Source organism: Vicia villosa, linkage group LG7, assembly GCF_029867415.1.
Source record: "Vicia villosa cultivar HV-30 ecotype Madison, WI linkage group LG7, Vvil1.0, whole genome shotgun sequence".
In the NCBI taxonomy this organism is placed as follows: domain Eukaryota; kingdom Viridiplantae; phylum Streptophyta; class Magnoliopsida; order Fabales; family Fabaceae; genus Vicia; species Vicia villosa.
In genome coordinates this window covers 110,229,543-110,255,399 of record NC_081186.1, presented here as the reverse complement: position 1 = coordinate 110,255,399, position 25,857 = coordinate 110,229,543, and the positions used below count along the sequence as shown (strand labels likewise).

Here is a 25,857-nt window from a genome sequence, read left to right as displayed (position 1 = left end):
TATAGAGTTGGTTAAAATATGATCTCGCCTGGCAAAAATGCCTTTTTTGCCTCACATCAACCTACACAAAACACTTAAGCCGCCCTTTGGAAAATATCTAGACTCACCCGACGAAGCAAAACCTCGCCCGACGAAACTGTTCACCTCAAGTTCGCCCGGCAACCAAGCCTCTCTTTGCCACTGGGAAGCTACTGACGTGCCTCTCTTCTTCCTCGCTCCGAGCTTGCTCCGCAAGCTCCACACTTCAATCACGCCCCTAGCTCACCCAGCGAACCTGGGCAAATTTCTCTTCTTAGCTTTGTTTCTTCTTCTTTCCTTTGTGTCATTTTCAAGGGTTTGTTGCAAAGAATTGCTGAACACTTAACAAATAAATTAAAAACACTACTGCTATAAAATGGAGCTTTAAAATGCCAAGGTTTCACGTGGAAAAATAGTCATAATTGGCAGTCATCAACACATTATGATGTAAATTGTGCTGAACAATACTCGTTTCTTCACAATTTTTTTTCACTTTTTCTTCTGAATTCGCCTAAGTACCAATTCTCCCACTCTTTGTAGTTTTTTCTCTATTCTTCATTCTTTGGCATGACTTTTTCTCATTATTGATTCGATTTCATCCGAATTTTCTCATAAAAATCACTTAATGACGACTCTCATCAGCCCCCTAGTGTTAGTGCCACTTTCGTGAAACGATCAATATACTCATGCATGGTTTCTTTCCTTTTATATGTGACTCCTTTGAGTACGACCATGGTTTTCGGTTGCCTCTTTTAAGTGGTAAATTGGATGGTGAAGGCATCATAAGATCCTTAGAAGAATATATACTCCCACCTAGAAGGATTTTGAATCGCGTCGTCGTGGCTCCCTTCAGGGTTATTGCGAAGATCTTAGACTTAACAATCCCTTGTGTGTGGTAGTAATATATCATGTTATATACATGTCCAACATTCACCAGGATCTTCAATTGCATTGTAACTTTTTCAGCTTTAGAGGTTTCTTCGAAGACCTTGGGATTGTACTATCAAAGATGTACACAAAATATTGGTTCTCTTATGCTCTAGAGTTGGAACTTCTATGTCACATTTTTCCCTTATTTGGAACTTCGAGAAGAGTATGTCTACTGCTTATTTCTTTATAATTGAGTAGGGAAGTTCTATGTCTTAGAAGCTGGTTGTAAGCTGGTGACCTCATGACCTTTCTCCATGACGTAGTTGTGCCAATGGGGACCAACTCTAGTGTGGGGGCCTAATTCCCCCAGGAGGCTGCATTCTGTACATTAAATGTTCTATTCAATCCCGAGTATTCTATCGGCCATTAATTATGAGTTATGTTGATGTACTAGGTTGTAGATGTTGTTCATCAAGTATGTGGATCCATGTACTCCAAGATTATCTTGCAAGAGTTGCAGGCTTGTGAGAATTTTTTGTCTAGATACAACAAGTTGGGAATGAGGTCAATGCGATAGTTTGCCCTGACAAGGTTGTTGTATAGGCTTGAAGAACTGGTAGGTATAGAATTCTCCTTGATCAACTCTTAGAGGAACAAAGTTTTGTTACGTAGGGCGATGTGGAAATTCCACCATAATTGGATCGTTTTCCACCAGAGGCGGGGAGGTAGAGGCAGAGCTTTGGCAGCTTCAACAACAGAAACTTCAATGGCAACAAGAGTTTTTCATTGAATAATAGATTGAGTGGATTTGGATACCATGCTTGATGAATCTAATAATAGATCTGTTTGATGAGGCGATTAAAATTACAAGAAAGAAGATAAATAGTCTGAATCTTTGGTGAAGAAACCGTGATTTTTCGTGGAAATTAGCATAATTTAGAAATCAATCCACACAGACGGTGCCACTATTCTGTTAGGAACTAGATGTAGAAGATGAAACGGTGGAATTACGTCTTACAACGGTGGAGCAATACTTCCGATGCAATTGAGTATAGTGGATCTGCAAGTTTAACACTCCAACTCTCAAATCATTGAGAGAATCAAAAGTAATGTGAGAGTGAAGATGAATCTAAATACTAGAAATGACACAATTTTACCCTTATATATCAATCTATTATAATATATCTAATTTGAAACACAAACTAATTTATTGATAACTCATAATCTTTCATACCATAACAATTGAAATCTGATGTGGCACTCTTCAAAACTTCTCTATATAAATATTTTAATATTTACCTCAGCATAATATGTAACGTTCAATTCATAATTATTTTTTTAAACCATCATTATTTATATTCTACAAATCATTCATCTCAATCCCGCGCCTCGTGTTGATCTTAATCTAGTAACAGTTGAAATCATTTGCGAATGATTTATTATGATGATGATTAATGCCTTGGAGGGTAAAATTTCCGCTTCTAATAAAAATGGGGGTCTAACTATTCCCCAAGTCTTTTCCACTTGGAATTTGCTATTGGGACTATTGCGATGGGTCTTGTAAACTACAAAAAAATTGTTTGATTTTAAATATATACAACTATCATGAGAAACAAAGCATTTTTAGAGTTTTTTTCTTACCTCCCAATGTTAAGTGAAAATTGATAATTCAAGTGTTGTAATCGGTTAACACGGAGTCTAACCGGTTACCATGGACGAATCTACAGCCCAGCGAGCTCGGGCCTGCGCCCGAATTCATCCCTCCTTTCGGTTTATGTTCTCCACCTAATAGTCTATTTTTAGACAACACCAGGGACAAAATTAGTAATTTTTAGACAAAATTAAGGACAAAATTAGTAAAAACGGGTGTGAAATTTTTGGACAAAATCAAGGGCAAAATTTTAAAACAAAATTAAGGGCAAAATTAGTAAAAACAGAGTGTAAATTTTTTGCTCAGACTCCCTAAAATTTCTGGCTCCACCACAGGCGGTTACAGCTGAGTAAAATTCACTTCTGGACAAGTTATCGTGAGCATAATCGACTAACTTAACCGATTATCACTGAATGAAATTATTTTTTGTAACAGTTGTAACTAAATGCAGGTTTAGTGTAACTAGTTACATGTCTGAGAATTTAATTTTTCTATTATTTGGATGATGTTGCTTATGTCTCAATCAGCTTGTAATGTTTGCATAAATGTCTTAGAAACATCATCACCAATGTTAATGAAAATATTCTCGCCTTCAATTATTCAATTATATGTCTCTCTAATTATCCTCTATGTCACTCACTCTTCAAATTCAAGTCCTCTATTTTCATTAAACCAAATGATTCCAACTTATAACAACCAAATGACACTATGGGGGCTATCTCACTTAAAACAAAGACTATGGAGGCTATCTTACTTTTCTCCTTAATAATTTCATTAATAATTAATTAATTAATCCTTGCATGAAACCCGTCACTTATCGTGAGGTGTATGAAACCTTCACTTATTGTGAGGAAATGCATATTTTATTACCACTTCAATGAGTCAAAACAAAAAATAATGTATTGTTACGATTCAAAAAAATAGACAGAAGAAACGTGCATTCATTTCAATTTAATGATACCACCGGCGTTATAACCGAAGTCCACTTAAACGACACCGTTTCACATTTCAAAACTCATAGATATAACGTTGTTGGAACAGAAACAGAAAATCACCAACATTGCAACTTTCATCTGAAAACCCATCACCACCAACCTTTCCCTAATCACACTGTAAGCAATTTTTTTCTTCATTTTCATTTTTAGAAAGTGAAATTATTTAGGGTTTTCAGTGTTTTTCCCTTTTTTTGTGTTTAATTTGATGAATTATTATAATAGTATTGATAATTTTTTTGCAGTGGAAAAAGATGGGTTCAAAATCAGTGACTTTAACCTTTGAGGATGTGGCTAAGCATAATCAGAAAAAGGATTGTTGGATTATAATCAATAAAAAGGTCAATTTTTTTTTTTGCAGTTTTTTTTTGTTGATCTGTTTTGGTTTATTGATTGTTTTTGTTGCTGGATGAATCTGATGTGTGTTGCTGTTTGCATGTGATGCATTTTATTGAGTAGAAAAGACTTTTTCTTTACTTGATTTGACTGAGAATGATTTAAGATATGAATCTGATATGATCCATTCCTTTGCATGATTTTGAAGGGGTTTAAAAATGGGGTTCATTAGGGTTTTAAATTGCTATAGTAGAAATCACAGAGACATGTAGTCTAATGCAGTCAATGCGGTCTCGATAGCTATTGATATAGCTATCGTGTTGTGGTTTGTGGCCCAGATCGGACCTTTGTTTAAAACCCTGGATTCATTATATATTCTGGAAAGTTCTGCTGTAGCCATAGATAGTCCTTCAGTTCTGGCTAATAAGTACTCCCTCCGATCCTTTTTAATTGTCATTTTTAAACTTTTTACATATACTAAGAAAGTTACTTTTTATACAATAATTCTCTTTTTATCTATAATACCCTTTAATTATTTGTCACATGCAACTTTTTCTCTCTGTACAATAGATGACTAGGGGTAATTTTGACAAAAGTGCAATTAATGTTACCTTGAATTTTACAAGTGACAATTAAAAAAGAACAACAAATTATTCTAAAAGTGACACTTAAAAAGGAATGGAGGGACTAGTTTGATTTGTCAATGAATTTTTATTACATATTAATTTTTTTTTCAATTTTTTTCATTTTGCTATGAACTTATCTTTTGACCAATTTTTTCTACACTTAAAACTGCCAGATCTTTATTTGCTATATTAAACATTGGCTTTAACTCATTTGTTTTTGCAAGCAAAGTGTTGTTAAATAACCGGTATAGCTCCAATGAATCAGAGTTTGGGGGTTAATGTTAGGATATCTGAATGAAATGTCGACTTTGCTACCACTGCAGCTGCAGTGCTTTTTTTGCATATCGGTTGTACCAGTATATGATACCTAAACTAAACCCCACAATATCGGCCGCTTTGCGGATGGCGGTCCATGGCGGAGAGCTGAAATTCTGCCATACCGTAATATCGGCCGATATTTACCATTGCGACGAGACCAAAAACTGCCATGTATAGCAGCCATGGCGCAGCTATTTGAGCACATTGCACATGTGCTCCACTCTCTGCTTCTGTGTCTTTCTCCTTCACTTCTTAGTTAATTCCTTCTTGTTCTAATCCTCTCTTTTTTGTCTCTTCTTCCTTTCTTTCCCATCTTCTCCTCGGTTTTGTTTTTCTACAGTTATCTCCTTTCCCTTATAATTTTTTTCTTCTCTTTTATCCTCAATTTTTGTTGTTATATTTCATCCATTATTCTGTTGTTCCCAAATTTATTTATTTTTAATTCTAATCCCCTTCCTCTGTATGATTAATTCTTCTTCTGGAAGAATCAGAAAAAAAATTTAAGACATTGATTCAATGGATTCAATTGAAGAAGTTGAAGGATATGCCTCACTATCTGAAAATGAAAATAATGATTTTGTTGGGGAAAAGGATAATAATTAGATCTTCTTTTGAACTATTTGGATTTTGAATTTTAAGTCACTTTTAAGTTCTCTTCTGATTTTCTGCAGCAATGTATGCTACTATGCACCATGTTTTCTTAGTTATTTAAATGATGCCAATTCTTTCCTTCTGTTGTTCATTTAAAAGTGGATAAATTACAGGGTTCGAGGTCAAATCTGAACAACACTTATAATATTGGAATGTATTTTATTATTATTATTAGTATTAGTATTAGTATTAGTATTATTATTATTATTATTATTATTATTATTATTATTATTATTATTATAATAATTATTAAAATTATTATTATTATTATTATTATTATTATTATTATTATTATTATTATTATTATTATTATTATTTTATCATTTTGGCATTTGCATCATTAAAAAGTATGCAAAAATATTTAGATAGTTCATATCCTCAGTTTGTTGTGGGAGGTGAATCTTACTCTCAGTTTATTAGAATCCTATTTCCATCTAGCTGAATCCAGCTCCTTTAAGTCGAACCTTGTCCCTCCCACTTGCATCTCCCGTCACTCTTTAGTAACTGCCAGCTTTGAGTCTTGCGATTTATCCATCGATTTTTAACTCACAATGTTCTATTTGTATGGTTCGTTGCGAACTTATATTGTGATTTTTAACTATAATGCTAGGTCTGGTTATGATATTTAGATTAGTAAACTCTTATGAGTTAGAGATTTTTTAAGATACACAGACTAGACTTGAGTTTGACAAAATTTGCAACCAGGTTAATATATTAACCTTGTCCTGTCTCATATCATGGCAACCTAAGTCCCTCACACTGTTAAGACTAGAAAAATCCTCGATATCTCTGGTTCAATATTTTCAAATTCAGTCAATGACTTGACCTCTTTTCTGAAGTAAAGAGTTTAAACCTTGAGCAGTTTGGTTCTGTTTGATTTAACTTTATTTTGATGAATGTTGTACACATATTGAGTGAATAAGTAATGAATGAAGTCATCTTACCTCTTGTCTTAAATTTACATGTAACACCTGTTTACTTAAAGGAGAATAGTTTAATTTAAACATCTCTTAGAGGAGGGTAATGTAATCTACTCTAAGTACTTGGGGTGTTAACTTCAAGTAATGTAAATTCATTTTTGGAATAACTTTCCCAGAAACGCAATGAGGGAAATTCTATTCCCAGGCTCTTTTGAGAATGCATGTAAATTTTATTGCCATCTCATGAGAATCATATTCCTAACCCCTACCATGAGAATATAAAAACATTGGAAATGCAGAGAAGCACTATTTGCAGCGCCACTGGCGTGTGCATGGATGGGCGGCGCATGCGCGGTAGCAATTATATTTGGTGGTATTGGTTGATGAAAATTTCCTTCCTCAACTAATGGCAAAACCCATCGATGCATGCTCCATGACGCACAAGTATCTTGCACCAGATATTAGCCATGCTAGTACTAGCATAGGCGTGGTAAAACGGGCCCGACCCGTCGAGTATGCTCAATTTTCCCGCATTTTTTTGTGGGGTGGGCCAAGGTTTAAGGCCCGCCCCATCTATTATTTATATGCCCGTCCATCACATTTTTTGCAGGGGCGAGCCTTAACAAGTTTTTTGTGTGTGCAACTTTTAGCCTTTAAGACTGCCAGACCCTCATGCCCGCCCCTATTTTATTGCGGGGCAGACCAAGGTTGTAGGCTCACACCCTCAACTTTGCCCGATCAATCCTATTTTTTGCGAACTTTTGTGGGGTGAGCATGTCAGTTTGCCACCCCTAGTAGTGCAGCCGACGACCTGTGGAATAATGGGATCTTCTCTGATGAATATTTTGCTCCTGATATTACCATTGAGGTAGAAGTGCCACACCACCACAAACTTCACATTAAAGTTCCACACCACCACCACAAACTTCACATAAAAGTGCCACACATAAATGATATATTTGCCTAAATCTGAGTCCATGTTTTGACCGAATGTTACGGCCTCCCATTTTTTTATAGCCGAGAATAAACTCACTATCCCTATAATAAACATACTGATCATTCATGTGAATGTGTTTCAGTTACATGAAACAAACATTCTTACTCTTGGTGCATGCATGTCTCGATTGACGGCGAGTTTGATAGAATTACAGTGGCCACTTTGATTTTAGCAAAAGCTATACTCAAGTATCAGCAAAATCATAATACCTCTGCGATTTCACCAAACCTTCCGTTCATCCAAACATAAACTTTAGATTTCTACTTTTATCATTAGTAGTATATACAACAACAACTAAACTTTATCCCACTAAGTGTGGTTGGTAGTAGGAGTATTTACATGACAAAATATTTTACTAACTTACATTCCATTGTAACAGGTATATGATGTTACCCCATTTTTGGATGATCATCCTGGAGGTGATGAGGCTCTGCTGTCTGCTACAGGTAATTAGTTTCTCTTAGTTGGTTCATGTTATTAATTTGCAAGTACAAAACTATTTAGAAAATTGGAAGTATCGCATTGAATATAAGATAAGGCATGGAATGAATCAATAGTGTGTCACCCCTGATCTTACAAGTCAGTTTTATAAGGTCTAGTCCAAACCCATATTTTTATTCATAGTGGTGAATTAAGCTTAATATATAAACCTAATAAAAACTCGATCTGTAAGAGTAAACAGTAAAAGTAATACAAAGACTAAGAGAATCTTGTGGTGTTTTACACAGGAAAGGATGCCACCTTGGATTTCGAAGATGTTGGCCACAGTGACTCCGCAACAGAGATGATGGAACAGTACTTAGTTGGGGAGGTTGATACCGCCACACTCCCAGCTGAAGCTAGGAACAATCCACCTCCACCAATTCAAACAACTACCTTAAACAATGAATCTTCTGGATTTCTGTTTAAGTTCTTGCAGTACTTGGTGCCATTGCTGATATTGGGCTCTGCATTTGCTCTGCAGTACTATGGGAAAAAAAACAAGTCCAATGAATCATAAAAACTGAGTTTGAGCTTTGGCTATAGTTTTAGACTTTTACTAGACCTATATAATTATTATTATTCATAATAATCTATAACTATCAAAGCATTATCATAATAAGGCACTGTTTTTGTTTTTTTGGACTATTGTTTAAATAATGCGTGTCTCAATTACATGCAGAGTTTGTGTTCTTGATTTGATATGGCCTCTTGTTTCATACTTGCTGTTCACTTAGTCTCAGATCTTATATCTCATGAATATTTTGAAATGGATGTAACTGATTATTATTCTTGGGCTGGGCTGCAACATTGAGCTACAAATTTCACCATTGTTTAAGATATCTACAAATTTCAACTTCAATTTCAAATATGATGCACGTTCAAAATATTGTGAAAACAAATAGACTTCCCATTTGTTTGCATCTACATTTCAAGTAGGGTAGGGTTAGCAAAATGGGTCGGGCATGCTTGTTTTGTCTGCATTTTGCATTTTGTTGCAGGATAGAGTAAGATTTGCTGTAGAATTTTGTGGGTTTTTGCATGCATCAACAATATTTTTGCAATTTTTAGGTTTTATAGATGTAAGGCTTGCATCCTCATTTTTCGACAGGGCAGATTAAGGTTTTAAACTTGTTTCCGTAACTATGCTTGTCCTACTTTGTTTTTACAAAATTGTGTGACAAATCAAAATAGGACTGACAAATCCGTTTGCCACCTTTACTTTGAAGTGCCTCGTCCTACTTTGTTTTTACAAAATTGTGGGACAAATCAAAATAGGACTGACAAATCCGTTTGCCACCTTTACTTTGAAGTGCTCTAGATGTTTTTTTCCTTCAATTTGGGGCTTGTTATCCGCTCTGCGCTTGGCTACCCAGCGTTTAGCGTTTATTGTTGGCACGATAAGTGGCACACCGGAGGTGGGTCCTTCCCGGTCCTCTCGAACTAGGGAAAGGTCCTCTCAATGCTTTAACGCCACTTTTTCATGTATTTTTGTTTTGAGATTGGTTTGATCTTAAACAACACAAGCTCTATAACTTCATCATTTGAAGAAGCTAGTGACCAAACAAACTCTTCCTAAGAATGAAAGCCATTGACCACCTGAAAGAAATTCTTGTCAAACATTTTCCCAAACCCTTTTCCTTTTTTTCTCTATCAATCACTTAACTTTCCTCAAGGAAATCATTTTCCATATTTAACAATCACTTTTACAAACCCACAATAGATCCAAGGATTAGATGAACACATTATAAAGCTACAAGATTTGGTCCCCAACCCTATTGCATATCCATGACAAAATGTGTCATTTTGTTGTAGACATCATTGGACCCCTCTCTCTCCTTTGCAAAGCTAGTGAGCAATAGGTAGACGCAAAATCTTGTTTGTCCCACTTTGTTTGGCCCAAATATTAACTCATAATTTCTAACAACACAACCCACGAATCAATTTCTTCCATCATCACCTTCATCTTTCAACTTTATATTGTTTTCATAAATATATACATTTAATAATTCTAAGTCCTTTCATCATAATACATAACTCCTTTTTCTTTTCAAATCTTTTTTTTATCTCTAAGTTTCTTTTTCTTTCACATAATTAAAGGTTTAAAAAAGATGGACACGGTTTTAGATTTTTCTGGATGATCATGAACATGATAAAGACTATTTAATAGCCTTTTATAAGATTATTTTTTATCATATTTTTGATGGATAAGATTATTTTTTTTCATGTCTTTTGATGTTATGTATAAAGTTTATGATACTATATTGGAGTAGCTTTTTTACAACTAGTAAAGCTAGGCTAATTTGTTTCTTTCTATTTAAATAATTTCTATAAAGGAAGTGATCTTTTGCTCTATCCTAATGCGGTGAAATAATGTTATTAATTTAATTAATTAGTTTATAGGTTATACCATGCCAAATTGGGAGAACGTGCTTGGAAAATGTACAAAAGTGACATACCATTAAAATGTAATAAATATATAAATTATGTATCTGATCCTAATGTTTGATAATATACATTTGTGCTATTTATTTGTAAAAGTTCATGGATAGTGGTATCCTAATGTTGGATAATATACATTTGTGTTATTTATTTGTAAAACTTCGTGAATAGGGGTTTCACTTCAAAAATTGTATTGATATATTTGCAATAACTTTTTTTAGGGTGACAGTTTGGAACCACCCTAAGAAAAGACGACAATACGAAGGTGTATGAAGGAAGGTATCGTCTCGCCCATATGTTTTTCTTGCTAAAGAAAGGGAAAAACGTGAAAAAAGTTGTATCTTAGGCAAAGAAAAACTTAGAGTCAGTACATGCACGCGTTCCTCAAGGAATATGTATTCAATTGTCCACTATTTGATTAGGTGGACACTCACCTTTTTCGAGAAACACTAGGTCTTAGAGATCCTTATAAACAGGTCTGACTCTCGGGTATGCCCGTTTTGCCCGCATTTTTTTGCGGGACGGGGCAATATTTTAAGTCCGCTCCCTTTAATGTGTCTGCCCCGCCCTGCTTTTGCTGACTTTTGCGGGCATGAGCCTTTTCATACAATTTTAGTATTTTTCGGCCTAAAAGGTTCAATGCCCGCGGGCCTTCCTCGCTCTGCTCTCACTTTTCTGCGGGACGGGGCAAGATTTTAGACCCGCACTCTCAAATAAGCCCGTCCCACCTGTTTTGTCACGCGCTTTTGCAGAGTGAACTTAAACGGGGCGGACATGTCTGTTTGCCACCCCTATAAATATCTCCTCTCTTAGGAAAAAATGAATCCTCAAGTTATACACACTTACTACTACCCACTACTACTCAGAGAATGTTGCGTTCTTAGTAACCTTAACACCATCAATCTAACCGTCCGTCTACAATCCAACAACACCGACTGTCAACATGGCCTCTCATCTCACGTGAGCTAATCCCAGTCTAAAATATTATCGTATAGGACTCCGAATCTCGAGTAAGGATCCATTCCATTTCCTAAAGAGAAATAGATGGTCAATTACTATAGTTTTGTGAGCATAAAATTAAATAAATAGTAAATATGTGTCACATGTCTTAGAAATACGTGTAATATACACACAAAACTATAGTAATGAAAAAGAAATGGAGTTTAAGAAATAGAGGAAATCCTTAATCCCGAATCTCCTTGCCCTTGTAAGGGAACACATACCTTTATTTTTTTGGATAGTATAAAATTTTAAAAAATAATATATACAATAAATTTTTTAATTATGATCTTAGACCACAAATATATCTTAAAGATAAATACGAAAAATATCACAGATTTGATCTAAATTGCTACAACGAAATATTCATACACAACTATTAGTTAAATTGGTTTTTGTAAATTTTATTCTGGTTAATTAAGAAAAAAATAATTAGTTAGGCTTTTGTAAATTTTATTTAAAAGAATCACTTTATGGTTTTACGTTGGAAAGCTCATAATTTTAAAGATTATTAAGCAAAATTTTCACGGTAATATATTTCAAAAAGGTTGGATAAAATCCACTAATATCCCCCAACTAGTATCAATCATGTTTGAAATCAGAGAAAAGGGACTTTCTCGTGGGATTTTTTTCTTCCAGAAAAGATCAAATGAGAGATCTTCCAATATTTGTAAATATTCTCTTCACTTGTGGACCTAGCATAAACTTGTCAATCCCATCATAAGCAAAATAATTGCACATTGTAGCAAATTAAATATAATTATTTAAAAATTCATGCAAATATTTTTGTGTGGATTATTTACGTAAAAAATTTAGAAATCAATATTGTGATATTTTTAAACGGCATATTCTTTGGATTAATTATTCCTAATTAGGTTTACTAGTTATAATTATTTCATGTTTCCTAATAAGTCTACTCTAACTGGGAGTAATAACCTTAGACTTTTGTGTAGCCTCATGTGAATGTCATGCCTATTTCCAGTGAGTAAAAAGTACCAATAATTATGTACATATAAAAAATCTTAAAGTTGGAAAAGACATTATGTAGGGTTGTGCTAAATTTCTCTTGCGTGTGAAAAATCAAATTACTAAAACAGGCCTTCACTTTGATATATCATACCCAAATTATTACATAAAAAGAAGATAACATTAACAAAAGCCTAACTAATTATTTTTTCTTAATTAAGTATGATGTCTTATGAATCACAAACTCTAACATAATATCTGACATGATATTAACATACATACGTGGACATTGATACACAGACACAATTATAAATATATGATATTATTTGATCTTAATTTATCTATGTATTTTTAAGTAAAAAATTTAAAAAATATTCTAATAAAGTTTAATTTCTTAGCTCTTTATTGATCAATATTTGTTAATAACACCATTTCAATTTTTTTAAGATATATTTGAAGTTTGTCTTAAAAATTTATAAGATATGTGAAAGTAAAGAAAAACATTTCTCATAACAACTATTTGAATTATTCCAAATATATTATATTAATTTTATAAGAAGTGCTAAAAATCAATTCAAAGTAGAAATAAAGAAACAAATGTTTACGTAGACATTTGTTAGAATTTTCTGACATATAACATACCGATGTTTTTTTTTTTTGAACAATAACATACCGATGTTATTCTTTTACATTGATGCGTGTCAGATACTATAACATACATAATATTACATGTGTTTGTGCTTCATATATTGTCTTTCAATTCTACGGATCTAATAATATTTTTAGAGTACTGCAGATAATTGTTATTTATCAAGATGTCATCGTAGTTGAAATGTCGTTGGTAATAAAGATGTCTTTATATTTCAAATATTTTTTTTGAGATTTGAGATAGATGTCACATTAATTTGTTGGAGGTTTAATCAGATTAGTCAAGTTTACCAAACAGACACAAAGGCAAGTTGAAAGGTTGTCATGAGATGATTATGTCAAAATCAACATTATTAGTGCATTCCATCTTGATCATAATATTATAATTAGTATTAATCTAGCTAGGTTTGGGGACATATACAATTATACTGTACACATAATTATGTTGTTTTTGTCATTTACTGTTTCTAATGAAATTTCAGTCACGTATTGATTCAACCTTATTCATGCTGCATAGTGCATGAATAAACCTTGCATTATTATTATGTTCATTTTTATTCAACCATCATAATACTAAGTTTTTAACGTAAACACCGACATGCAGTGAGAATATACATATTTCATCTCAAAGTATTTATAAGCTTAATCATGTGTAAAGTTAGAGCAATTAGATGTAAAGTTAATTAGTTACAAAAATACACTCATTATGCGTTCTTTCTTTTTGATAATGAAAAGATATGAAAGTACGTTTGGAGTGAAGCTCCAATTGCCCGCTTTTGAATTTTCACTTAAAAACAGCGTTGGAACGTGGTATGTTGATGGAAACGCCACGCCAAACATAGTTCTTATATGTAAGAGTGTAACTAACTAAGTAACAATGGCGGAACCGGATTGAAAGTTTTGAGGGGCAAAAAAATAACAGTGGTGGAACTAGATAAAAAAATATGATAAATAAAGATTTTTTCTTTACCCACCTCCCTATGGGGGTCACCCCAGCGAAAAACCCATTTTACCCCGCTTCAGAAATGCATTTCCGAAATACTTTTTTTCAAAATTTTTTCAGACTTCGGAAGTGCATTTCCGAAAAAATCCCAAAAATTGGAATTTTGACTAATTCGGAGATGCATCTCCGAAACAACAAAAAAAATCTAAAAAAATCCCAAAAATTAATTTTAGGATATTAATTAATTCACATATCATAAATTTGATATAATTTATGAATAATGAATAATAATAATTATATATTTTGATATAATTTATGAGTTGTGAATAATAGTTATTACATATTTCTATCCTAATTCATATTTTAAAATTTAAAATAATTTTAATTAAAAAAATTAAAATAATTTCACTTACAAAATAAGTTATAATTTTTTATTTATAATAATTGTTATATATTTATAAAAAAAATTAAAAAAATGAGTGTTTTAATTTATATATTTATATAATAATTATAATAATTATTATATATTTATAAAATTTATTATATATTATATATTTATATAATAATTATAAAAATTAAAGAAATGAGTGTTTTAATTTATAATAATTATTATATATTTATATATTTATATATTTATATAGAGGAGGGCTCAAATTACACCAATATATTACACTTTATAATTACACTCATTTATAACCTTTGATATTATTTTAATTCACTGGTTAGAAACAACAAGTTAGTGATTCATGATTCTTACTTAAAATAGTTTTTTTTACTTTTGGTAATATATAATTTTTATCTTATCAAATCATAATTAATTCTTATAAAAAAATCTCTCCAACTTTTTCTAACACATAAATAAATTTTATTTTTATAAAAAATACGTGCATAAATAATGAACAATTAATTAAAGTAAATAATAAAATTGTTTCAATTTTAAATAGAATAAAAACTAATGCTCAAAATGTGCATAAATAATGAATAATAAGCACATAAATGTTACAATTATATATTTTTTTTCACAATAAAATACAATTATAAATTATATATTTATATATTTCACTTACAAAATTAATAATTATGATTATATATTTATATATTTCTATTCTGATTCATAATTAAAATAATTTTAATAAAATAATTTTTAACTTTAAAATTGTTTAGGAAATTTTGATTCACCTTAATTTTATTGATTTACCTTCATTTTATTGATTCACTTTTATTTTATACCTATTAATTGTATTGATTCACCTTGATTTTAATTTTTTAATAATTATTAAATTATTTCGGAAGTGTATATCCGAAACATTCCAAGACCAATTTGTTCTTGGAATATTTCGGATATGCATCTCCGAAAACACCTCCCTCTCCCAAAAGGGGGTGTTTTCGGAAATGCATCTCCGAAAACTCAAAAAAGGGGGTGTTTTCGGAAATGCATCTCCGAAAACACCTTTTTTTCGTGTTTTCGGAAGTGCATTTCCGAAAACACCTTTTTTTTCCAATAAAAATACGTTTTCGGAAATGTATTTCCGAAATAAGGGGTATTTTGGTAATTTCGCCAGAGGTGGATAAGAAGGTTAGGAGGTGGGTAAAGAAATTTTCTAAATAAAAGGGAGAGACCGACAATTTTATCAAATTATCATTATTAATATTTTCAAACTTGAGTTATTGAGTTATATGATTTGATTCTTGGTATTTTAATTTTTGTAGGATGGCAACAACTTACATCTCCACTTGGCCAACTTGAATTATTTGCCATATGTAAAATAGTATTATATAAAAGTAATCAAATATTTAAAATTGCATTTAATATTTTTTTTACAAAAATCATAAAATTTTAGGGTTGGGTCATCCCCTCTTTCCATGTAGTTCCGCCACATTCAAACTTTTGACATGAATTATGTAAGAAGTTGATGATATCTTTAGTTAAGTCGTAATTTTTAAGGTACTCTATTTAATGGTAAATTAACCGTGTAATACGTGTATTGAAGGTTTTTTTTGGTTAGAATTTGATTATAGTGTAGAGAATGCAAAATAGGTCTGATCTGCTGGACATGTTCGTTTTGCCTAGACTTTAGTGTCGGATAGGCCAAGGGTTTAGTCCGCCACCCTCTAATGTTCTGCCCCATATTTTTTGGGCGCGGACATTAACATAATTTTATGCATTTTTAGGTTTAAAAGGTGCACTGTTAGGCTTGCACCCTAAACTATGCCCGTCCCAACTTATTTCATTTTTGCAGACTTTTATAGGGTGGGCCTAAATGGGACGCGCATACCTGTTTGTCTCCTCTAATTGTAACTTGTCTTACACATCCTCAAAGACGATCCTGATCATGTGCTAGAATTAGTATGGATTGAGCAGCGAGATTCATTTGAAAATAAAAATATATAGGTATTACTCTTTGCACACTTCGTGGCGTTCACACACTATTGAAAAACTAATAATATCTTTTTGAACTTAACTTTGAGATGGATGCAAAATGCAAAGTTCTAGATGTAGAAGGGAAGTTAGTTTTTGGATAGCATTGTTTATTTGATTTTGTCTATTTTATTTCCTAGGATTTACTTCTTTGATTATGGTTATGATATGATTTTTCTTGTTTAAATAAAGATAAATTTTCTAACAACCAAAGAAAGATTGAAATATGGTAAAGTAATCAAATATGTATCGTCGGTGTCAATTCATTGCAGAAATATCGTCTTCCCAAATTCATAGGTCGTCGACGCCATCTTCTCGAAAGCATGTGTCCTTTGCTACGCATTGACTCGGTCAAAGACGTATTAATGATCATTAAATTGAGATATGATGTTCTATATTTCAATATTTATTTTAAAATTAAAAAAAAGTGAAATGAAATTCCGAAGTTATATTATGTCTTTGATCTAAGGGCCACCAACAATCTTAATAGATGTGTAGATCCTTCAACAAAATTTAAATAGACTTATAATTGAAATGGAATAAAGCATCTCAGATTAAATTCCCCTTATCCAAAAAAAGGAATTTAATTAGCCATTTGTTGCATACTATTGGATTTGAATTAAGGTCAGTGTCTCTGTCTACTGTAAAATACATTTCAAAACCTTAATTAAAGGCTAATGCTTTACTCAAGGATAATTTTAAATTAATGTTACTTCGAAACAGTTAGGAAGTCTTTATCATATTTTCAAAATAAAACATCAAATTGTGTCTTAGATCACTATCATGGGCTCCATTTGTTCCTTCAACCGTCTTAATAACACGATCCAAATAGGAAAAACAAGTAACAAGCACGGCATAAGCAAGGTCTCAATGTTTAATCTTTGTTTAGTTTTCACAATTAATTCAAATTTTATTCACTATCAAGTGATCCAAGTCTAGCCAACACTACTTATCATTAATTAATAACAACAATTGGTGATCAATGCCTCTTTTGCATCATTAGTACAATAGCTCATGCTTAGGTAAGCTCAGATTCATTTTACTTATAAATTTGTACCGATAAGTAGAATAGAATATAATTTTGGTGTTTTACAATTTTACATTTTAAAGAATTGTCAATTGAAAAAATTATCGGGTCGAGTCGTGGGTTACGTCATTATTTTTAAAACGTTTCAGAATATTGTTTAAAGATATGCAAAGCAATTTTATAATGTAAAATTACTATTTGCGCGGTAGACAATCGATCTAAAAATACAATATTTGATGGTACAAATACCGGCCGAATATAGTATAAATACAACTCGTAATATCTGGTATAAAGATCACTCATAATAATTTTTCAAACATGGAGAAATTCAAATAATTCTCCAAAGAGAATTCAATAATGATTGTTTGACCACTCAAAATAATTTCTCAAACAACAAGAAATTCAAATAACTTTTTAAAAGAATTTAAGAAAATACCCGAACAAATTAACGAGTAGAAAGAAAATGGAAGAAGTCGACGCTTCAAAAATTCAAAAATACAGAGTAAAGAGAGTGGGGAAGGAAAATCTCAAAAGTAGTTTTTGGTGTGTTCTGTAATGAAACATGTGATTTCCTTGTGAAATTCTATTGACAGCAAACTCAGATGTCATATAAGAATGTCGTGACATCTGATCAGACATTATAAAAACAGACAAGGTATGAGTATAAATAACAGTGCAGGAAAGCAATAAAAGACACACAGAATTATTTACCCAGTTCGGAACAACCTTCCTACTCTGGGGGCTACAAATCCAGGGATGAAGTCCACTATTAGCAGTATCAATTCAAAGCTAAACTCCCCCGTTTACAACTTCTCACTTAATCACTATCCATTGACCCTTCTACCTAGGTTCTCCCTAGATATGAGAAACCACTCTCACTCCCAATCATCACAATGATGTCTAGCAGTCAATACCTCAGCCACTGCATCAACATCTTTTCACCAACATTCTAAGCACACAAAAAAATAAACTTGGAATTGCTTCACAGCTTCTTCCAAGGACACAACTGCACTCATTGCTTCACAGCTTCTGAGTCAAATAAACCTCTTGCCTACAGGCTTCGAGGTACAAATCAGTGACCATCCCACAATCCGGGTGGTTCACTTTACATGGCTAACCCTAAAGACTACATCTTTCTAAAACCAGCTAGCTCCTCAAAACATGGTGAGCTTCCCACAATCCGGGAGGTTCACTCTACAAACTCAGCCCTTAAAAACTACATTGTTAAAATTATGGCTAGTACAAAACTTATGTTACAAAGCTTTTATTTATACCCTATTCCCAACTGGACTTGGGCTTACAATCACAGCTATATTTGCTGTTACAAATCAGCAGAAATCTTATGCTAAAAGAAAGGTCTTTAATCATAAGTTTCCTAAATTGTCTCCCCAATTAGAAACTACACAATCTTCAATATTCTGACTTGATTCTTTTGACCTTTAAATCGTAACAAACTGTTGCTAAAATTGCTCCACAATATAAGCTCCAAGATATTCTCCACAAATATCTCCATAAAATATGCTCCAAGTAACAACAATAAATTGTTACACTTTTGCAACAGATTGTCCTATAAAATCTTTCAACATTTAGTTTCTTAAATGTTCTCCTTGATCTCCTTAGATATAACTCCACATAGAATTCAATGTTTTAGGAATATTTTGTTTCTGTTATAACAGAATCCAAACTGTTAGCTCAAATAGGATGTCACGACATCTTCTTTGACATGTTGTTCCAGATGTTGAAACATTTCAACACAACATGTTTCTCCATTAAATAGAACTTCAACCTACTTTCTCTTACAATTTATAATTCTATTTAACCTATTGCTGCTAAATTAGTTTTACCACACATAAAGTCAATCCTCAAAAGCAGTAACAATCTCCCCCTTTAGCTTATTTTGGCTAAAACTAATTTACATAACCTTTATATTACATAAGCATAAACAATACAAGGGTTTAAACATTACAATTCAGCAGCAGCAATTTAGAAGTCTTCAGTAGTCACTGTTTATGATATTTCAAAATTTACAAGTGACAGTCTTCAATCTTCTTTTATGATGTTGAAACATCATACTAGGACATTTTTTTGCAGGTCCAACTCCAATGTTCTCTCTCTCTTTTAAGCATACCACAGATCACACAAAGTTTCTCCCTCTTAAAAGCTGCTCTTCAGAGATAACATAACATAACCACTTCTCCCCCTTTTTAGCCATAATAAGACAAAGGCTTTGTTGAAGGAGAACTCACTATAGCATAGGAAACATAACATCACAAATATCATCTTCATAGAGAAGGAGAAAACTGAGGCCATGACGCACATGAGGAAGAAAATACTAAATGCTCCCCTTCAAACTGAGAACTATGCTACGACACAAATTGACACAACATCCTCTTTTAGAGCATAAGAGGATACTCACTAACGGAAATTTAAACACTTGGATTATCCATATACAGACATAGAGAGTCAGACCTCTATATTGGATAATTCAGAACACAAGACAGTCAGTGTTTATGACTTTATAATGATTGAATAACTTGGACTATCCATAGAGACAACAGACCTCTATAGAATGACATAGAACACAAGAAACAATTTGTGTTCATGACTCGAAACAAGACTCTAAAATTGAAAAAAATCCTTACAAAACAACTGCAAAGAATGACCTCAGACTTAACAATGTCTGAACACTACCCTTATTCCCTACGTTTGTCACAAGTTGACAAACATAACCTAAATAAACTCTAAATTTACCCATATCTGAAAGAAGGACACGAGAGACTCAAACAAGACTCATGAGAAGAATAAAAAGCAAAGAAAAGAAGGGAAAAAATGACTCTAAAAACCTGAGCAATTTAAATAACATACCTAGACTTTAAAGAATTTCTTGATCCAGAGATGTTATTTGAGAAAGAACAGCATTAGGTGGACTTGTGCAATGGTTGGAGCATGCACTATATCAGAACAAGTGATATACACCATCAATACATGTTTTTAGCTGATAATACAAAGAATGATCCTTGCTGGTTTTCAAGGATAAAACATGTCTTGAGTTATGTTCTGACATCTTGTATGACATTGTTCTTCTGGCTTAAAGATTAGTCTTTGAGAGACTTTCCATTTGATTAGAAGCATAATAACATTGTCCTTGCTGATCTTCATACTCTCTTACCCCCCTGAGATATACAAATTTAGGACATCTTTGATGTTCGTCCTTGAAGCACCCTTCATTTTGAATTTGTCACAGTTTCCAAATTTAAAATCTTCAGTTTGCTTGCTACACAAGATTCAGATTTCCACACTCTTCAACTTGAAGTAGAAGAAACTATAATTGTATAACCATAAATCAATCTTCAGCAGATAATTCTGAACCTTATCTCTCTGGTGTCTTCAATGGTTGTGATGTTATTTATTTATGTAGAACATTCTCTTCTATACATCACATACTTCTTCTTCTCTTGATTCATATTTCCACACAGTTATTCTTAATATCCATCTCCCATCAAGATATTTAACAGAACCTATATGTTTCTTCTTGTTTGAATCAACTCTTCATATAAACACCAGACAACATTGCCACACTTTCTAGACTTGTGAAGATAAGCAGTGAACTTTAATACTGATGCTTAGTTCACACGAGTCCATAAATTCTTCATACGAATACTCATTTCCCGACAGAGTATATGAATCTTGCATTCAGGCTTCTCATCTCAGACATCAAACCCACATACAATATTTTCTTAAGGTATATTTTATAAGCCCGTGATTTAATGGCCCTGCACGTTTATCCTAATTTATTGAAGGCTTTTGTAATTCTGCCTCGAAGGATTAAAAGTGCATGTCTATTCTAAGTGTATCCTAAGTTCCATGATTTATAAGCCCATGACTTAATAATCCCGCACGTCTATCTAAGTTCCACAATCACATTGTTGAGTCTATCTAAAGTACTTATGTAGATATGCACTTTCTCATATAGAGTATAGATCTCATTTAGAGCTTCAATCATCTAATCCTATTATTGCTTATGAATTTATGCTTCTCTTATTTATACTTGCTTGATTATCACATATTACTTGCAATTTCTTAGTACCCATTAAACCTATTTCTTGGGATCTCTGGTCTTTTAGGTCGGGTTACCATCATAGCAACTTATTTTAGGCATTAGTCTCGTCTTATTGGATGTATTATGAACTTTCTTTCTAGGTAATCCTTTCGTTAAAGGATATGCTAAATTTTTATCAGGGCGTACATGATCCACTTTTACAACTCCTTTGCAGATACAATCTCTGACAGTGTTGTGATTTCTTCTTATTTGATGTGTCTTACTATTATACTAACAGTTCTCAATTTTTGCAATAGTTGTGGTATTATCATAATGGATCAACATATTAAGCATAAGTTTTTCCCACAGAGGGATCTCAACTAGCAAGCATCTTAACCAACTTGATTTTTCACTAACAGTTGCTAATACTATCATTTTAGACTCTAACCTGGACTGAGCCAAGTTTGTTTCTTTGATTTCCAAGATACAACTCCTCTAATTATGTTGAATATATAGCCACTAGTTGCTTTAAAATCATCTGATAGGATTTTCCAATCCGCATAACTATATCCTTCAAGTACAATAGGATATCTCTAATAATAGGCCGAGATTCATGGTCCTTTTAAGGTATCTCACGACTCACTCAATAGCTTTCCAATGCTCATTACTATTAGACGAAGACAACTTGTCTAGAGGGGGTGAATAAATACCAAGTTAAAAATGAGCTTGTAGAATTCTTGTAGTTTCTCTAAGGTTGGCATGCATTTTGGTAAAACCAACCTAGCTGAAACATGTTGAATAAAAAGCCATATCATTCAGATTTCAACATGTTGAACATGATGTCACGACATCACATGTATGACATCGTTTTTACTGGGGCGTGCTTGCTGGAGCTGATCTGTCAAGATATATCAGGAGATTTGTTAGCTACAGAATATTGTGGAATATTCAGTTAGCTTATGTGAATTCAAGATCAACTCAATCAGAGATAAATCAGAGATATTTGTTGGTTTTCACAATCTCTATAATTGGAGACAATTTAGGAAAGATTGGATGGAAAACCTATTTTCTTGGAGATCAAGCAACAAACTTTGTGCAGCCTCTTGCCGCGGTTTTAGGCCCAATTTAGTCAATACTAATTCTATAAATATACTAGCCTAAACCTAGTTTTGAGTGGAACTGATATTTGTATTTTAGGGTTCTAGGAATCCTTATTTGTTAGTTGTGTTGTAAGTTCCATATGTGTGCATTCACAAACCTGTAGGTGTTGAATGTTGTTTAATCTTTGAAGTTGTTAAGTAAGGAGAGTAGTGTCGTTCTCATAAGCTTTTAAGCATTGAGAATTGTGTGTTTTGGAAGAGTGTCTTCTACGGTTTATTGTTTTTATTGTTTGTCACAGGGTGTTGTGACTGAGGGGATTTGAGGAGGGCCTCATACCTAGGTGAGTCTTAGGTAGAAGTCATAGGAAGGATAGTGATTAAGTGAGGAGTTATAAACGGGGGAGTTTAGCTTCGAATTGATACTATCGTATACTGATTTCATCCCTGGCTTGGTAGCCCCCAGAGTAGGAAGGTTGTTCTGAACTGGGTAAACAATTCCTTGTGTTTTTTTACCTTTCTACACTATTTTCTTTAATGTTGCTATCTTGTTCCATTATTGTTTTCAATAGATATTTGTGTCGTGACATCTCATTCGACATCACATATCTGATACCAGAATTTCAATTCTATTTTAAGGATTTTGTTAACTATGGCAAGCAGAAAACATCTGGATCAATTTTCGTCTAACCCAAACCATTATCGAAAAGCTCGGATATGCGTTAAATCAATGTTATATGCAATGATAATGATAAGCAATTAAGACAATATATTTCAACAAATAATATGTTTGATTCTAAACACACTAGTAATATATTTCCAATGAAATGTTTAAACAAAAATAGAATAATACAAATTATCAAACAATTGATGTCCAATCAATGTTGATCATATTTTTCTTATGGTTTTATTGATTCAAAATCCAATTACAATCACATGGATTATAATCAACTCAACAAAACAGTTTTGAAATGATAAAGAGTTTATCTAATCGTGTCGATTGCACAATCACCGAATTCAACAATTTGCAATTAAAAGTAAATGAGAGAGGTAGAGAGAGACCACGGGGATTTGTTTCGGCAGATCACCAATCATTGTCGCTATTGCTACGTCTTCTCCTAATTCCAAAGGAATTGAGATATCAATCTTACTTTGCGAAAATTATTTACAAGAGAAAAGTAGCAATACAACCATACAAACCCAATGCTTAATGTTGATTCTAACTCTTTCTCTTCCCATGATCTTGAGCTGAATCAAGTAACCCAATAATACCAATTGATCCTCTAGTTACCGCTACTCCTTCGACAGAACCACATTTTTCGAAGCTTTCACTTGTTTGAATCCAATTGTAAAGTATCGTGACCCAAGATTTCAAATTGAACCTCTGGTTACCGTTACTCCTTTGACATAACCACCTTCTTCGAAGCTTTCTCTCGGTTGAATCCGAATTGTGAAATCTGGTACAAACCCCCCCCCCCCCCCAAATAAACACCTTGATCTTGGAGAACAAACCCTAACTAATTTTTCCCAATGAAACCCCCAAAGATTCTCAACCTAATTTACAATTCAACAACCTAAATTGGATGTTATCAAATCTGAATCTAGATGGCACCCAGCAAGAATGATTATGTGTAGTTGTTACGTGTATGCATAGATGAGGGATTAAATATTAAGATAACTCTTTGTATGTTTATGGTGTCATCAAGTTTGAAATGATGCAAATATGAGGTATTTATATGTGTGCAAGTTTCAGGCAAAAGGAAAACTAGAGGTTTAGAAAAGAATGCAATTTTTCAAAAAATTTCACACATGTGTCAACAATGTAAGTCATGAATCGAATCATTTTGACACATGTAAGTTATGATTCAACTCATAGCAGAAAATTTTCTACTATGTGTCGACCTGAAGAGCCTTTTGAATTGACTCATGCAAACAGAAGCTACAAGATTTAAAAATGATCCACTTGTGTCGACTCATACGATGTATGTATCTACTCATAGAAGAAAGTTTTCTTCTATATGTCGACCTAAAATGCTTCAAGTTTCTACACATGCATTACAGAGGCTACATGCTTTAAAACTCATCCACATGTGTCGCTCATAGGTTGTATATGCCGACACATAGACCCGTTTTTCTATATGTGTCGAATCATAGGTCGTATGTGTCGATCTAAAATGCTTCATGTGTCGACACATGCATTATAGAGCCTACAGGTTTTGAAATTCATCCACATGTGTCAACTCATAGGTCGTATGTGTCAACACATGTACCCGTTTTTCATGTAAAATCTTGTTTTTAATGCATTAAACATTTTCTAAACACATTATAAGTTTCCTAATACTAAGATGCACATTGAGACTTAGAGTATACCTTCCAATATAAAGAAATGCTAAAGTGTTCCTTGTTTTAATGTCATGCAAAATATCACTAATGAGAAAGTGCATTCACATACTACACCTTTTTTATGATGGAAAAACTTGCGATAATGCATTTCGTGTCTTCATAAAGGCTCCCCCTGAATGTGTGCTTTACGTCCCAACTTCGCCTTGCAAAAAGAGACAAAGCTAGCCATGAGAAGTATCTAATATTACATATATACCAATATAACACACAGAAGCATTTTTAAAGAAAGAACGTGCACTCACATATACCACATATATGAAATGACACAAAATTGAAATGATTAAACATAAATAAAAAGGCAATTCAAACAACATTATGATATTGTTACCACAAATTAGCCCAATAACAAATACAATGGCATGAAAAATTAAGGATACAATATACTCAAAAACCCTTGAGCCACCTTAAAAGGCTCACGATTACGTGACTCCTCAAGTTGGTGCTTCTGATGCTGCACACACATGTGCCTAGCTTGGTGATAATAAAAAATTCATCACCACTAAAACCAAAACTAGAGATGTTTCCATAAGATGTTAAATGAATTGTTCAAGAATTTTGTTGTCATTATAAACATGTGGATAACTAAGGAATTTAAAAACATGTGGATATTTCCACTCATACTTTTCTTATCCAATTTGCAATCGCCAAAATATGAATCAGAATAAGCAACCAAGTTACAATCGCTTCCTTTGAAATACCAAAGCCCATACTTAGATGTATCATGAAGGTATCTAAGGATGTGCTTGACAAATTTTAGATGTGATTCCTTAAGAGCCAATTGATAATGAGCGCACATACAAACGCTAAACATAATGTCACGCCTAGATGCAATAAGATATAGAAGAGATCCAATCATACCTCTATATTTCTTGACATTAACATCCTTACCATTTTCATCTTTATCCAAGTTTCCATTTGTGGGCATTGAAGTGTCAATTTATTTGTCCTCATCCATACCAAATCGTTTTAGCAATTTATGACAGTATTTTATTTGACACACGGACTTTCCCTTGTT

At 32.9% G+C, this 25,857-nt stretch overlaps 1 protein-coding gene across 1 annotated transcript; it reads left to right on the top strand.

Annotated features, from left to right (window-relative positions):
- The first annotated feature begins 3,482 nt into the window (after positions 1–3,482).
- LOC131616512 (cytochrome b5-like) lies at positions 3,483–8,578 on the top strand. The gene is made up of 4 exons (XM_058887861.1): positions 3,483–3,651; positions 3,777–3,872; positions 7,759–7,825; positions 8,108–8,578. The coding sequence occupies exons 2-4, from the start codon at positions 3,786–3,788 to the stop codon at positions 8,377–8,379; spliced, it is 426 nt and encodes a 141-aa protein (XP_058743844.1). The 5' UTR covers positions 3,483–3,651; positions 3,777–3,785; the 3' UTR covers positions 8,380–8,578.
- The last annotated feature ends 17,279 nt before the right edge of the window (positions 8,579–25,857 follow it).

What these genes read in the sequence shown, in the direction of transcription:
- LOC131616512 (XM_058887861.1), top strand. Translation starts at nt 3,786, where the DNA reads ATGGGTTCAAAATCAGTGACTTTAACCTTTGAGGATGTGGCTAAGCAT. An exon ending in GGATTATAATCAATAAAAAG is followed by an intron (nt 3,873 to 7,758) that starts GTCAATTTTTTT and finishes CCATTGTAACAG; the next exon opens with GTATATGATGTTACCCCATT. An exon ending in GGCTCTGCTGTCTGCTACAG is followed by an intron (nt 7,826 to 8,107) that starts GTAATTAGTTTC and finishes TGTTTTACACAG; the next exon opens with GAAAGGATGCCACCTTGGAT.